General features: G+C 42.8%; 1 protein-coding gene and 2 long non-coding RNA genes across 3 annotated transcripts in view; 1 reads left to right on the top strand and 2 right to left on the bottom strand.

The window, feature by feature from the left end:
* Positions 1 to 2,831, bottom strand: part of TRHDE (thyrotropin releasing hormone degrading enzyme) — a 430,192-nt gene extending 427,361 nt beyond the window's left edge. The window contains exon 1 of the mRNA XM_059082402.2: positions 1,927 to 2,831. Within this exon, the coding sequence (XP_058938385.1) occupies positions 1,927 to 2,831 (905 nt within the window). The remainder of the gene's footprint in view (positions 1 to 1,926) is intronic.
* Positions 2,832 to 3,091: 260 nt separating this feature from the next.
* LOC136792277 (uncharacterized) lies at positions 3,092 to 4,222 on the top strand. Its single transcript, XR_010835841.1, has 2 exons — positions 3,092 to 3,662; positions 3,955 to 4,222. It is a non-coding gene; the product is annotated as an uncharacterized lncRNA (long non-coding RNA).
* A 3,024-nt stretch (positions 4,223 to 7,246) lies between these two features.
* Positions 7,247 to 14,340, bottom strand: part of LOC136792276 (uncharacterized) — a 210,666-nt gene continuing 203,572 nt past the window's right edge. The window contains exon 4 of the long non-coding RNA XR_010835840.1: positions 7,247 to 7,327. This is a non-coding gene — a long non-coding RNA (uncharacterized lncRNA). The remainder of the gene's footprint in view (positions 7,328 to 14,340) is intronic.

The raw sequence follows: 14,340 nt of genomic DNA, 5'->3' as shown, positions 1-14,340 counted from the left end.
TTTAGTCTGTATTCTTTAGAATATGTCAGAGAAAGTGGTGGGAGGGGGTTTAAATTATCCACATCTGATCTTAGGAGTTTGAAAGTGAATAATTTATACAGTCACTTATAGGAGACTTTAATTATCATACAACCACTAAAGCATTGGACAGAGGCTACACCACAGGACTCTATAAATACTAACACTTTTGTGTCCTCTTATAACACACTGAAATTTCCTTAGCCTCTTATACTATATCAGCTTCTTCTGAGAGCTTCCAGACATCATGAGCCCTGATCCAGGGATCAGAAAACCAAAGTTTGAGTCCCAGCTCTCCACTGCCAAACCTGCTGACCTCAGGAGCCCTGGACTGCTCTGATCCCAAATTTTCAGCTGTTGTGAGACTCTCTTGAGAACAGGGGAGGCTCTGCCAGTGGCATCATTACTAATCTCCAACCTGCCTCCACTCCTAAGGCTGAGTTCATTTTTAAGTTCATTTTGGTTATTCCCTGGCCCTACAGCCATTTAATTAATCAAAGTTATTTTAAATGCAATGGGCTAGGGCAAAAAAGCAAGAATCACTTGTTTATTCATTCAACAACATGCTTGAGAGCTTATACCACAGGACACTCATAACATGAGTGAGCACTCTATGTGCCAAGTACAGAGTTAAGTGCTTTTCAATGCATTTACTTGCGGACACCTGCAACAATCCTTTGCGGATATTATTATTATTATTTCCCCAAGTTAAAACTAAAAGTATAGGTTCTGCAGCCAAACTGCCTGAGTCTAAAACCTGCTTTGCTGGCTCACAATGTTACAAGTTACTCGACTTATTGGTGCCTCCATTTCCCCGTCTGTACAATAGGGAGTGTTGATAGCATCTATCTCATGGGGTTCCTGTAAGATTAAGTTAATACAGGATGCTCATTAAGCACTAGAGGCTGTTATTGTCAGGAATTGTTGACTTAGCTTAATCAGCTTCCTCAAGCCTTCACCACAAGTAGAGTTGCAGCTGAGATTTGAACCCAGTTCTGTTGGACTCTGAAGTCGAAGCTCTAAACAAGAGATGGAAAGCCCCACAGCCTTTAAAAAAAAAAAAAAAAAAAAAAAGAAAGAAGACGAAACAGAATACTGCCCAAATCTAAAAAGCATCAAAGGCACTCACTAACAAGGCATTTGAGACTGACGGTTAGCTTTCCCCCTTTCACCGCTGGAGCCATTTCCAGAGGCAGTAACTCGTGAACAAACTGGAGTCACTCTGTTAGGAGAGAGCTCGCAGCACCGGCAGGAACATTTCTCGCTGGCACTGGCCATGGCAGCCGCCAGCACCACCACCAGTCCACGCCCGCCCCCTTACTCTGTCACTGGGACTGGCTCTTACTACCCAGAATCTCAACTTCCAGTTTTGTAAAACTTCATGGAGCCAGAGCCTATCCAATACTCTGCGCCTTCCAGAAACGGGCATGGTGGGGGAGGGGAGGGTCTTGCCCTGCCTGCCCTGTCCTGACATCTAACCTCTAACCGGGATGCGCTGCTGCCCTGGCCTCCGGGGACTCACGAATTTTCCCTCGTAGGTAACTAGGCAGGCTTTTGATGTCACCTGGCCCAACTTCGCTCAGATTACACACTACCGTTTACAAAATAAAAAAAAATTGCTGTGTGCCCCAGGTTGGCTAAGGAACTTTGACGGGGCAGGGGGTCCCAGCCTCGAGGAGGAGTGGCATTTGGCACTGGTGAGTTTGTGGAGTTGGCCGCAGGGAGAGCCCAGGCACCTGGGAGACCCCGAGAGTTCTGGGTGATGGCCACACCTCACCTTCGCTTCCTTCCCCCATCCCTCGCTTCCCGGGTATCCGAAGCTAGCCCGGTCCCTGGGTGGCCGGCTGCCCGGCGGTTTCGAACAGCCTGGCTGGGTGGGGCGGTGCCAGGCACCGCCTCCCTCCGTACCTTCTCTCCCCGTGGAGCACGTAGGAGCTGCGGAAGAAGCCCAGGAGCTCGTTCTCGATCAAGGCGTTGTAGATGATCTTCAGATTGTAATTCCTCTGCGCGTCCAGGGTCCTATTCAGCACCACCACCAAGACCTGGGTTGGCGGGTAGAGGAAAAAGCCAGCCACCGGGACCGCCCCGGCTACCCGGTCCTCGGCCACCTGCACCTTCTCGACCGCCACACGGGAGGCGTGCAGCACGACGTAGCGAGTGGCGTTCCGGCACGCGATCTCCACGTTGACCTCCGCGGAGAAGGTGAAGTTCTCCATGAAGGCGGTGAGCATGAGATTGTAGTGCAGAGGCTTGAGGTGGCCCGACAGGCGCAGTTGAGTCCACGGCTGCCACTGTTCCCGCTCCTCCTCCGACGGCGGCCGGGCGGCCGGGGTCTCAGGGTGGGCCTCCCCGCCTGCCCCGGGCTGCGAGGACTCTCCGCTAGCATGGTGGTTGCGCCGGGCCGAACCCGGAAGGCTTTCGTTGCCGCCGCGCGCTGGGAAGCCGGCGGGGCCGCCGTCGGCGCCAGGCGGTAAGCTCGCCCCGCACTCGTCGAAGCGCAAGCTGAGCAGCACCGCGAGCATGGTGACCGCGAGCAGCGCCACGATGGACACGGCGAAGGCCAGCACTAGCCGCCTGTGCACAGTGATGTGGCGCTCGGTGGTGCGGGGTCGCACCCCCATGGAGTCCGCCCACGGGTCCGAGATGCCCCTGCCGCCGGCCCGCAGCGCGGCGTCGTTCTCCCCCATCGTGGCCGCGAAGGGTGAGTTGCTCTTCTTAGCCCCCTCCTCCTCCTTCCTCTTCTTCCTCTTCTTTTTCTTCTTCTTCTTTTTCTTCTCCTCCTCTTGTTCCCCCCGCTCGCCGTCCAGGGCCATCACACCGCCTCCTGCTCCTCCCCCGCCCCCTCCGGCACCCCCCGCGGGCGGCCCACCCGGGCCACCGCCAGCTCAGGCATCAGAGAGCTCACGCGGGCGGAGGGCGCGACGCCAGCTGGGACCCTGGGGAGACTGCCCCGGCTTCTTTTAAGACGGGCTCTGGCCGTAGGCGACAGCAACCTCGGCGCCTCCCATCAGCCCCGCCTCTCTCCGGACACCGGCGCGGAGGCGCGGGGCGGCGAGCTCTGGGACGCGCCCAACTTGGAAAGCGTCTCGCTCGCCCCAACGCGCGCTACTTCTCCGGCGGGCGCCGAGCTCAGGGGCACGTGCTGCCCCCGCCCCTGTGCGCCTGCGGCTTCTAGCTCGCAGTGCCCTGCGCAGAGCTTTCGCCTGGCTTTCCGCGGGAGCCTTCCCGCGGGTCCTCGGCTGGCAAGTACAGGAAGCGATGAAGAAGGAAGTTAGGGCTGCCGCTTTCTCTCCCCACTCCAGCGGCGGCGTTCAGTCCTCTGGGTGGGATGTGCTCGCAGCAGCAGTGGCGGCGGCAGCAGCAGCGGAGGCGCCCGAGCCATGCACCCCGCAGGCGGGGACGAGAGGATGGCCGGGAGGAAGAGACCGGGGTGGACCAGCCCAGTGAAGCCCCAGGGCCGCAGAGCTGCGCCGGAAATCTGTCCTGGAGAAACCTTCTCCTCCAGCCTGGACACTTTAAGCAGAGGTAGCGGCATACAGCGTGAGGTTGCACAGTGGACAGCGAGCCTCCCTAGTTCCGACGTTGCTCTGACCTGCGGAGATGACAAGTGAGCAGGAAGTGTCCGGCCGGGCCATCCCCTTCAGGTAGATGAAGCTCCGGGTTTGCTCTGTATCCCCGTGGGGAGAACCTGAGTGCGTGTGTGCGAGTGAGTGTGCGTGTGTGCGCGCGTGTGCGCGTGAGCGTGTACACACAGGCTCCAGGTCTAGATTGCCAGAGCTACTCTGGCTGCATTCAGGGACTGAAACTCCCCGAGAAAGGCAAAGGAGCGAGCGAGAGAGCGCGAGGAGACTGGGAAGGAGGGAGGGAGGGGAGCGGCTGAGCGGCAGGGGCAGGCGCTGGGAGATTAGAGAGCTTTTCAACGCTCTGTCACACCAGACACACACAGCCACAGAGGGGGTAGCTGAGCCGCGTGCAAGAAGTACCCTGTAAATCGTCAGCGCAACAAGCCCCGCAGCCACCCCTCTTCCGGACTCTTTGGCCCCACTGCGCTTCCCCGGAGGCATCGTTGGAGCCTTTGGCTATTGACGCCCAGAAGCAAAGGAAGATCCGGCTGGGGAGACGTAGCTGTCTCAGGTTTCACATCAAGCTCGCCAGAGGATTTGGAGGATTGTATGTAAATTGAAATAAATTCTCCGAAGCCTGACTGCGTATATTATACTGTGTGCTGTGTCCAGGTGTGCAGTATTAAAATAAGGGTTAGCAAGGAAACATTAGAATCCTCCGGAAGTCAAGGCTAAAGAAAAGAGACGGGTTTTTTCCCATCGAAAAATTCCCGTTTTTAGATTGAGGAAATGATTAAAATCTAATACCTAAAGTGTAATATTCGGGACCACAAACTTGAGACTGAGAAAAGCTGAGGACATGAGCCCCATTACTTTAGAATGAGAACAGTGAACAAGTATATTCAGTGATTGGTCAGTTTTTCACTTCACCTAGCCACAATCACTTTTTTTTTTTTTTTTTTTTTTTTTTTTTTGCTGTTTTCAGTGTTATCATGAAAATCGTTTAAACTTTTTTAGAACAGTTATCAATAGGACGTGTCCACTGATAGCAGTATCATCAGAACAGATTCATATACCATTGACTGGTTACGGATTCTTGCCTAAGTTTGTAGATGCTTTAAATTATAGTGCAGAGTATGTATGAGTATATGGGATATCCAGCCCATAGAATTTGGGTGAAGAACTCTAATTGGAACAATATTCAGAAAACAGCCACTCCAAAGGTAACAGCTCACAGGCAGGAGTCTCTAGTTTTTAATGAAACAAAATGTGATGGGCTTCAGAGCCAATTTTTTTAAGTGCAGAATAAAAAGAGAATGAAGTAATTCCTTTTTACACATTTCTTTCATATCTTCAAATCCTGAAGGCATTAAAAGAAAATCATGTCCCTAATTATTTTCTTACAAAAAGGAATGTTTAATGCCACCGGCTTTGGAGTTCTGAAAATATACATTAAGGTATTGTGTTTGGCTTTAAAAGCATGACCAAAGACAAGAGCCCAAAATATGCATCAACTTCAGCCCGAAAACTACTGAAAACACAGACCTATGTGCAGTGAAGCTCTTTACCCTCTATCCCCAGATGGGATACATTCCCAGTACCATACATTCTAAATGTCCATTTGAATCATTTTTTTTTTCGTATCTTTATTGGAGTGCAAATGCTTTACAATGTTGCGTTAGTTTCTGCTGTACAACAAAGTGAATCGGCTGTGTGTGTGTGTGTGTGTGTGTGTGTGTATATATATATATCCCCATATCTCCTCCCTCTTAAGCCTCCCTCCCACCCTCCTTATCCCATCTCTCTAGGTCGTCCAAAAGCATGGAGTTGATCTCCTTATGCTTTGCAGCAGCTTCCCACTAGCCATCCATTTTACATTTGGTAGTGTATATATTTCAGTGCTACTCTCTCACTTCATCCCAGCTTCCCCTTCCCCCCTGTGCCCTCAAGTCCGTTCTCTACGTCTGTGTCTTTTGGAGAAAAGGGAACCCTCCTGCACTGTTGGTGGGAATGTAAATTGATACAGCTATACAGCCACAGTTCTCTCACTATGGAGAACAGTATGGAGGTTCCTTATAAAACTAAAAATAGAACTACCATATGACCCAGCAATCCCACTCCTGGGCATATACCCTGAATCATTTTTAAATGATGATAAAACGAAGTGCCAGGGTGTTTTGTTTTCTTGTTTTTTGTTTCTTTTTTCTTAAGCATGTTGTATGTGGGCCGTTAGCAGCAGACCAAGGGAAATGCCACATTCTGTTCAAGTTACTTTTTTATGCTCTGTTTTTAAATCTCTGTGCTCTTGCTGTCCATATGTATCTGCCTGTATGCATTTTAAGAGTTGAGGAGTCAAGGTTTGTTAGTTTGTTTTCACAGAATATAGGCAGGCAAAAAGAGCTGTGTGACTCTTAGCAGCTCACCAAACTTCTCTAACCTTAGGGTACTGATCCAGCAGTTCAGGATTATTGATCTAAAGTCCATGGATTCAACTCACTTGCATTATAAGAGGGATCTGGAACCACCCCCCAGAAGTCTGAGAACCATTACCTAAATGAAGAGGTAACCCATTAAAGGATCTTTAAGACCTTTCTGTAAAATGATATTAGTCAAGAAAAGATTCAAAGAAGGCTTTTTCTGTTCTTCTTTGTATTTTATCCATGTACTTTTGAAAATTTCTACAAGGCAACTCTCCAAGATTTCAGAATTAAAATATATTTACCAATTAGTAAAGTCTCTACCGGCTATGATTAAATTAGTGGATAGGTTATTTTTGAGACCTAAGTGGAGTGGACACGAGCTTATTAACCTGGAGTGAACACAACTTATTAAAACACTGATTCCCCTAAAATGCAACTTTAGCCAATAAACTCAATATCGAGGTCAAGTGGGTAAATATTTCTTCCTCTCATATCAATGTTACAGAAGGGTCCCAGTGAGTTTTTCTTTTGTTAATTTCTGAAAGTACGTAACGTACCTCTAAGAAGCAAGTACTTTGGTATAATAACTTTTTAATTTTATTTTTTAGAGAATGTCTATTCTACCCTCCTCAAACCAAAACCAAAAAAGGGAAAATTTCAGATGGTGTACCTAACAAAAATCTTAAAGAGATGATTCACTAGTATTCCTATAAAGAAGTTGCCTTCAGTGTGTAGATGACTAAATTGGAGAGACTTTGACTTTGTCAATGCTAGAGCCATGCAGGGGAGTAAGACTTATCAAAGTGCTTGATGCTCCTCTCAGAAACACATATATTATTGGGAGAATTTATGATTATTTTCTTTAGCTTATAAATGTCTTTAAAGCCATTTTGTGGCCATATTTGATTTAGGTGCTTGTAAAAGTGAAAAGAGTCTGAATGTTTAATATCCATAAGGCCAAACAGAAGTTATTAATTAAATCTACACCTAAGTCCTATGACTAATCAAACTGAACTATTTTCAGTGAATGTGCTGGCTTCAGAGCCTTTACTCTTTGATTGTTTACACTTGAACTGCTTTTTTCTCTTCCCACTGGTTTGTAGGTAGAGGCACAACTGAAGTGTCCTTTTATACTCAGTCCCTTCAAATGTGATTAGCACTTCACTTTCAGAAACAGCTTGGCTCAGGAGAAAGAACTAGATACAAATCTGCCCTCTCCTTCCTACATTATCCTAACCTACTTACCTGACTCAGTTTCTTGATGGGTTCACGTACAGAAGTTAAATAGACTAGGTAACCTCCGAGATCTCTTCCAGTTCTCAAATTCTGTAAAAGAAATTCCAAAGCTAATACAACAGTCTCCATGCTCTCAGGGATTTTTAATTAATATTCTCCATTGAGAAGCCAAAAAAAATCAATTCAAAACTCAAAGTTTAATGGGTAAAGAGACTTTGTAAAAATACCCTGTACTAGCAAAAGCATATGGAGAAAAGAAAACAGCCCCTGCTACTCTGGCAGGGGAAACAGGACTGATCTATTTTATGAGAGGGAAGTGTCCCTGAAGACCCCACACAATCGGAGACCAATGCTGACAGTGAATGGTGGGAATCTCTGTTCACCAGCTAAAGTGGTGCTGCCCTGTGACACTAAAAGCAGTTCGAAATTTGAGATGGAAATAACTTGATGACATTTTTAATTTGGGGAAACACAATATTGCACACGTCTCATATTTTATAATACATAATTTCAAAATTTCATACCATTTGACCACTGCATCTGTTGACATTGTTAAAGTGTAACATTAAGAAATACCCTTCTAGGGGCTTCCCTGGTGGCACAGTGGTTGAGAATCTGCCTGATAATGCAGGGGACACGGGTTCGAGCCTTGGTTTGGGAGGATCCCACATGCCACGGAGCAACTCGGCCCGTGAGCCACAGCTACTGAGCCTGTGCATCTGGAGACTGTGCTCCGCAACGAGAGGCCGCGATAGTGAGGGGCCCGCGCACCGCGATGAAGAGTGGCCCCCTCTTGCCACAACTAGAGAAAGCCCTTGCACAGAAACGAAGACCCAACACAGCAAAAATTAATTAATTAATTAATTAACTCCTACCCCCAATATCTTAAAAAACAAAAACAAAAAACAGCAGCATTTCCTTTAAAAAAAAGAAATACCCTTCTAGATAGAACCTTCCTCAAGATCTTAATGATGGAAAGAGGAGGACTGTTTAAAATTAGCCATAATTGAGACAGTGCAATTCCATAATGTCTACAGTTTGCTAACTACAATTTACACCTTGATTTAACTGTTAAGTTATCTGACTTCTGTTTATTTAAAAAGATTAATCTGAATTGATATCATATCTAAATGTGATTATATCTTTTTTTCACATAAAAATCTGTGAAATTATAAAGTTGTTTTAAAGGGAAAACATTCCCTAACCTATTAATGTGTTACTACATGATATTAGGCCTAGTAAAGTCTCATAATTATGCTAAAACAGAACAAATATTAGAACATAAAAAGGGCCTCTCTAGATGGCAACTATAAAGAAAAGCATAATCAAATATCCATAGTACTATTCCCAGTTCTATAATTAAATGTTATATCCAGAGAGGAGAGAATTAAGATCTCAAAAAAGTTGTATTGTTATTTGGGGGTTCTAATGCTAGGTTAAAACTCTTCGGTGTTCACTGTGGGCTTTTTGGTTTATGGTCTCAGTAAGAAAGCTTCATAAAAAGGCAAAGAATTCATCATGGAAATGTTTACAGTTTATTCATGAAACCTACAAACATTACATAAACCAAATCCTAAAATCAGAATAGAAACTGGGTAACTTTCCAGAGATGTTTCTGTTGAACTAGTCAATTTGCCTAGTAGCTCAAGAAATAGAAATAGTATATACACCCAATAGTTTTTGCCATGAATTTAAGTTGTTCAAATCCATGTTTCTAGATATATATGGCAGGAAGAAAATAATAATAACAACAACAACAGTAACTAAGATTTTTCAAGGGCTTACCTTGCACCAAGTATTTGTCTAAGCACTTTATGTCATCTTATTTAATCATGAAAATAACCCCATCAGGTCAATGCTGTTATTTCCCCCATTTGACAAATGAGGAAGCACAGGCTCAGAGAGATGAAATACCCTGCCCGAAGTCATTTAATTAGTAGAGCCAGAATTCCAGACTCCATCATCTGTACACTTAACCATTTATGCCATAGTACTTCCTGAAAGGTAAGCCAGATGTAAACTATCCAACTGCATAATTGATATTTGCTGCATAAATTATGAAGCCAGTTCCAGGCAGAGTGCTGGAGGTATAGCATTGAATCAAACAGTAGTGGTCCCCCCCATCATTGGAGGGTACAGTGCGTGGCACATAAGTGCTGTGTGAGTGTTTATCAGATGAAATGCATAGAGAAAAGGTAGTATGACCCTGAGCAGAATAATAATTATAATTTTATAAAGTAATGACAGAAAAAAGGAGAGCATTATTCATCCTTGATTGAGAACGAAGTAGTTGAGGTTGACTGTAGTTTATTTTCATTCTGCAGAACAAGCAGTTTATATGCCTTACAAATCTTACCTCTTGAAGGCATTAATACATGTATCTTTGACCCAGGCTTATGTGACCATTCAAACTTGCATGATTAGAATAGTGCCTCACCTCTTTCAAACCATGAAAAGTATCTGCTTCAAATGTACACTTACATAGTTATTAAAGTCACATAAAGACAAAGTATCCTGCTGTATTTCTTCCATATGTATCTCCTAATCCAATTTTTTTCCCTTTTCCACTCATTTATTCACCCTTCTTCCATTTAATAATAAAACATATTACCTCTTAAAACCTGCATTACTAAACATACACAAATAGACATTTGTTTGATATATAAATGTGTATAGCTCTTTAAGTGAGGTAATTACATAGTGTATTATATACCACAAAGTTGCTAAGAGACTAGATCTTAAATGTTCTCACAACAAGATGAAATGATAATTAAGGGCCGCGACAGAGGTGTTAGCTAATGCTACAGTGGTAATCATATTATGATATATAAATGTATCAAATCAACACATTGTACACCTTAAACATACAATGTTATGTGTCAATTAAATCTCAATATTAGAATGAAATAAATAAAATAAAATTAATTCATTAAATGAAGTAATTACAATAGTTTTTCAAAATCTGAGTGGCAAATGATCATTGTAAATGGGTTGATAAAGAAATAAAGATAAATAGGGTGAAGTTTTTCTCTTTTAGATAATGAAACGTCACTAATCTTGAGGTCATGTACCTGTACATGAGTTTTTGAAAGCTGATCTTGACCTACATTGTTTTTTATTTTTAATAATATAAAATATGTAATACATAGTTTTAATGAGTCAGTATTCTCGTCAAAGATGCACTCATTTCTGAGTAAGAAGTACATCTTCTGTTAGAAAATATTTCACAAGCTATATAGTATGTATATTACACAATAACTGTAAAAATTAAAATTGCATTGTTTTTCAACTCATTGAATTCCTACTTTGAAACCAAGGGAAAAAAAAAAAACAAATCATAGTATTTCCTTTTAAGTTTTAGGCCTGTGCATGAATAACATTATCTCTTAATCATGAACTGAAGAATAGCCTCTTCAGGATCTATACCTCCTTCTTGCTCATAACCAGAGGTGTTTGCTAGAGAAGACCCAGTTCTTTCCACCACATGGCACTATAACTAAGGATCCTCCATGCCTCTTTACTTTATGGATTATATATTAAGGCTACACCAATGTCCTACTCTCTGTACATGGTTTTCTGAGGATATTTCCCCATTCACATCCAGGAAGTATTCTCCAGGTGCCTCTAAAGTTAGGTGAAATATGTATTTGGGGATCCAGGAATTATTTTTGGAATTCAAACAATTAGACTTTGGCTAAAATGCCTTATTCTTGGTGGTTTAAAAAAATTATTTATACGCTATTACTACAAAAACAAGCATACCTCAGAGATATTTCAGGTTCGCTTCCAGACTACCAAAAAAGAGCAAATATCACAATATAGCAAATCACACAAATTTTTTGGTTTCCCAGTGCATATAAAACTTATGTTTACACTCAACTGTAGTATATTAAGTGTGCAATAGCATTATGTCTACAAAAATACATACTTTAAAAATATTTTATCACTAAAAATTGCTAACCATCATCTGAGCCTTCAGCGAGTCGTAATCTTTTTGCAGCAGTAACATCAAAGATCACTGATCACCATAAAAATATCATAATAATGAAAAAGTTTGAAATAGTGTGAGAATTAGCAAAATGTGACACAGAGGCACAAAATAAGCAAATGCTTTTGGAAACATGGCACCGCTAGACTCAGGGTTGCCACAAACCTTCAATTTGGAAAAAATGCAGTATCTGTGAAGCACAATAAAGTGAAGCACAATAAAACAAGGTATGCTTGTTAAAAGTCTAAATATAGCATTTTACTATAAATATTATAGTGTTAAATAGGTCTTTTTTAACATTTATGTTAAGTGCTAAGCACTATACAAAACATTTTAAAAATGGTCATAGGGCTTCTCTGGTGGCGCAGTGGTTGAGAGTCCGCTTGCCGATGCAGGGGACACGGGTTCGTGCCCCAGTCCGGGAAGATCCCACACGCCGCGGAGCGCCTGGGCCCGTGAGCCATGGCCGCTGAGCCTGCGTGTCCGGAGCCTGTGCTCCGCAACGAGAGAGGCCACAACAGTGAGAGGCCCACATACCGCAAAAAAAAAAAAAAAAGGTCATAATTTATAACCATACAATTGTTGTGAAGTCTGAATCTGGAAAAAAAAAAAAAATCCCCACAAAAGAACTTCACAAAAATATTCAAACTACTAAGTCTTGAAAATATAATTGGCTGCTTGATTAAATGAAACTTTTTTTTTTACTCCAAAGCAGTCTGTAGGAAAAAAAGCAACAAATGTGAATTTGAATGTTTTGAGTTACTAGCATATTAAAATTTGGATAATCATGTCATGAAATAGGTTTAATTCTCATAATAGAATTGATTTAGTATAGAAGTTGCCTGTGATCTTCATTTTGTCACTCTTCTCTTTAGTGCCACCTTGTGGGTTAGCCAATAACAATAAATGTACAGTATAGGGTTTTGAGTTTGGGGGGTTTTTTTCTTTTCCTCTACTGTGTCAAAGCTGATCTTAGAAAGTAGTGTAAAACTCAGATGTGAAGCAATTTCTTTGTTTTCTCAGAGAAGCAACCACTTCACTAGAAGATATTTGCCATAATTTTGCAATTGGCCATTCCAGACACCAGAACTGTTTCTCGGAGATTGGAAATATTGGAGTCTACACAAAAATCGATGTTCATTTACAGGATAATCACCAAACTTATCTTGGATAACATAAGTGGCAAGCTCTGACTTGTGATTTTTTCCATAAGAAAAATGTTTTCTTAACTCAGTATCATCATTTCTACAGTAGTGTCCTATGAGAATTGATTCTAGGTGATTTGAAACACTGTTTAATCCTGTTTAGAAAAAACTCACATATCTGATTTAGTCTTGTTTGCAGCTTACTTCTAATACCAGATTGAATTTTTTTTTTTTTTTTTTTTTTTTTTTTTTGTGGTATGCGGGCCTCTCACTGTTGTGGCCTCTCCCGTTGCGGAGCACAGGCTCCGGACGCACCGGCTCAGCGGCCATGGTTCACGGGCCCAGCCGCTCCGCGGCATGTGGGATCTTCCCGGACCGGGGCACGAACCCGTGTCCCCTGCATCGGCAGGCGGATTCTCAACCACTGCGCCACCAGGGAAGCCCTACCAGATTGAATTTGCATTGAGTTACCTTACTCAGTTTACTTTTTAATTATGATGCTGCAGTTATAAGGAAATAAGGAAAAAGTCAGTATAGTATGTCGAAAGCTTTCTTTTATTAGAGACACACAGGAAATGTGTTATATTCCCTTACACTCTCCATATATTGGAGATGCTATAAAAAGCTTCTGAATAGCTAAACAAAAAAGAATAGTTTCTCCTCTTTAAAACAGTTAAACATGTTAGAATTTATTTCTAAGCTTTTTTGTGGTATGATGAAAAAATAAATCTCTAAATTGCATTATGGTGTCATTTCAGAGCAAGTGAAAATCATGTACAGTCTGGTCACTTAGAAAGTGTAAATGTCCGTATCTGAACTCTTCCTTCCCTATTAGGAGTAGAAGGTTGTACCATGTGTTATTCAAAGAGTAATTTTCCTTGGATGTGTAATAAGGCCTCAGCTCAGATTTGACCTCTCACCCGAATGTTATAAGCTATCAGTTATCTATGATGGAAGCACACCAACAACAAAAAAAATTTTTTAAGTGTTGTTACAGGCTTGCTAAAATCTTAGTACAGAACCAAAGCAGCCAAAACGCTATCAGTATGTAAGGCTGTGAAAACCTTGTGGTACGCGGGCCTCTCACTGTTGTGGCCTCCCCCGTTGCGGGGCACAGGCTCCGGACGCGCAGGCTCAGCGGCCATGGCTCACGGGCCCAGCCGCTCCGCGGCATGTGGGATCCTCCCGGACCGGGGCACGAACCCATATCCCCTGCATCGGCAGGCGGACTCTCAACCACTGCGCCACCAGGGAAGCCCTCCCTAGTCACTTTTAACTTGAACAAGTCTTATGCTTTGTCTCTAAAAGTAATAAGTTGTGTCTTCCAATTCAGGAAATGCTTAATTATTAATTTTTGTACCCTTTGATATTTGAATTTCTCCATGACATATTGATACATATTTAGTTTCCAGTGGATTTGGTACACAGCAAAAGGTGCCTTAGAATGACAACATTCAATCTATAGTCCATTTAACCTTTTTTTTTTTCCATTTAACCTTTGCATGGCTACCATTGAACAAGTCAGTGTTCTTAGAGTTTAACCAAAACAAACAAACAAACAAACCCAAAAACCCTAGCTAAAGGACTTTCTAATCTGGGGACCACGAAAACTTGTGACCATTTTTCCACTTAAGCTTCAGCTTCAGCTTGTTAATAATAAAGGTGTGTCTTCCTTCAGTTTAAGTCAAATAAACTGCTGTATAGTGCCATCCACAAGATTCCTTGGACACACGTGCTACTGTTGGCAAGGTAGGGGCTACACTATGTTTAAGTAAGTGGTACCTCCATTTGCCACACAGTTTTAACTCCAGGGATGAATTTTAGCCTCTCTTCATTTTTATTTTATTCATTTTAAATAGATGGGTTTTTTACAACAAGTTACAAAGCAGCAAAAACACATTTCATATCTTCTCTGTTACAGATTCCAAATTAAGCAGATCCTAATTAATTGGGTTATATTATGTAACAAC

Source organism: Kogia breviceps, chromosome 12, assembly GCF_026419965.1.
Source record: "Kogia breviceps isolate mKogBre1 chromosome 12, mKogBre1 haplotype 1, whole genome shotgun sequence".
NCBI classification, from domain to species: Eukaryota; Metazoa; Chordata; class Mammalia; order Artiodactyla; family Physeteridae; genus Kogia; species Kogia breviceps.
Note: the sequence above shows the minus strand (reverse complement) of the source record. Positions and strands in the feature narration are given on the sequence as shown.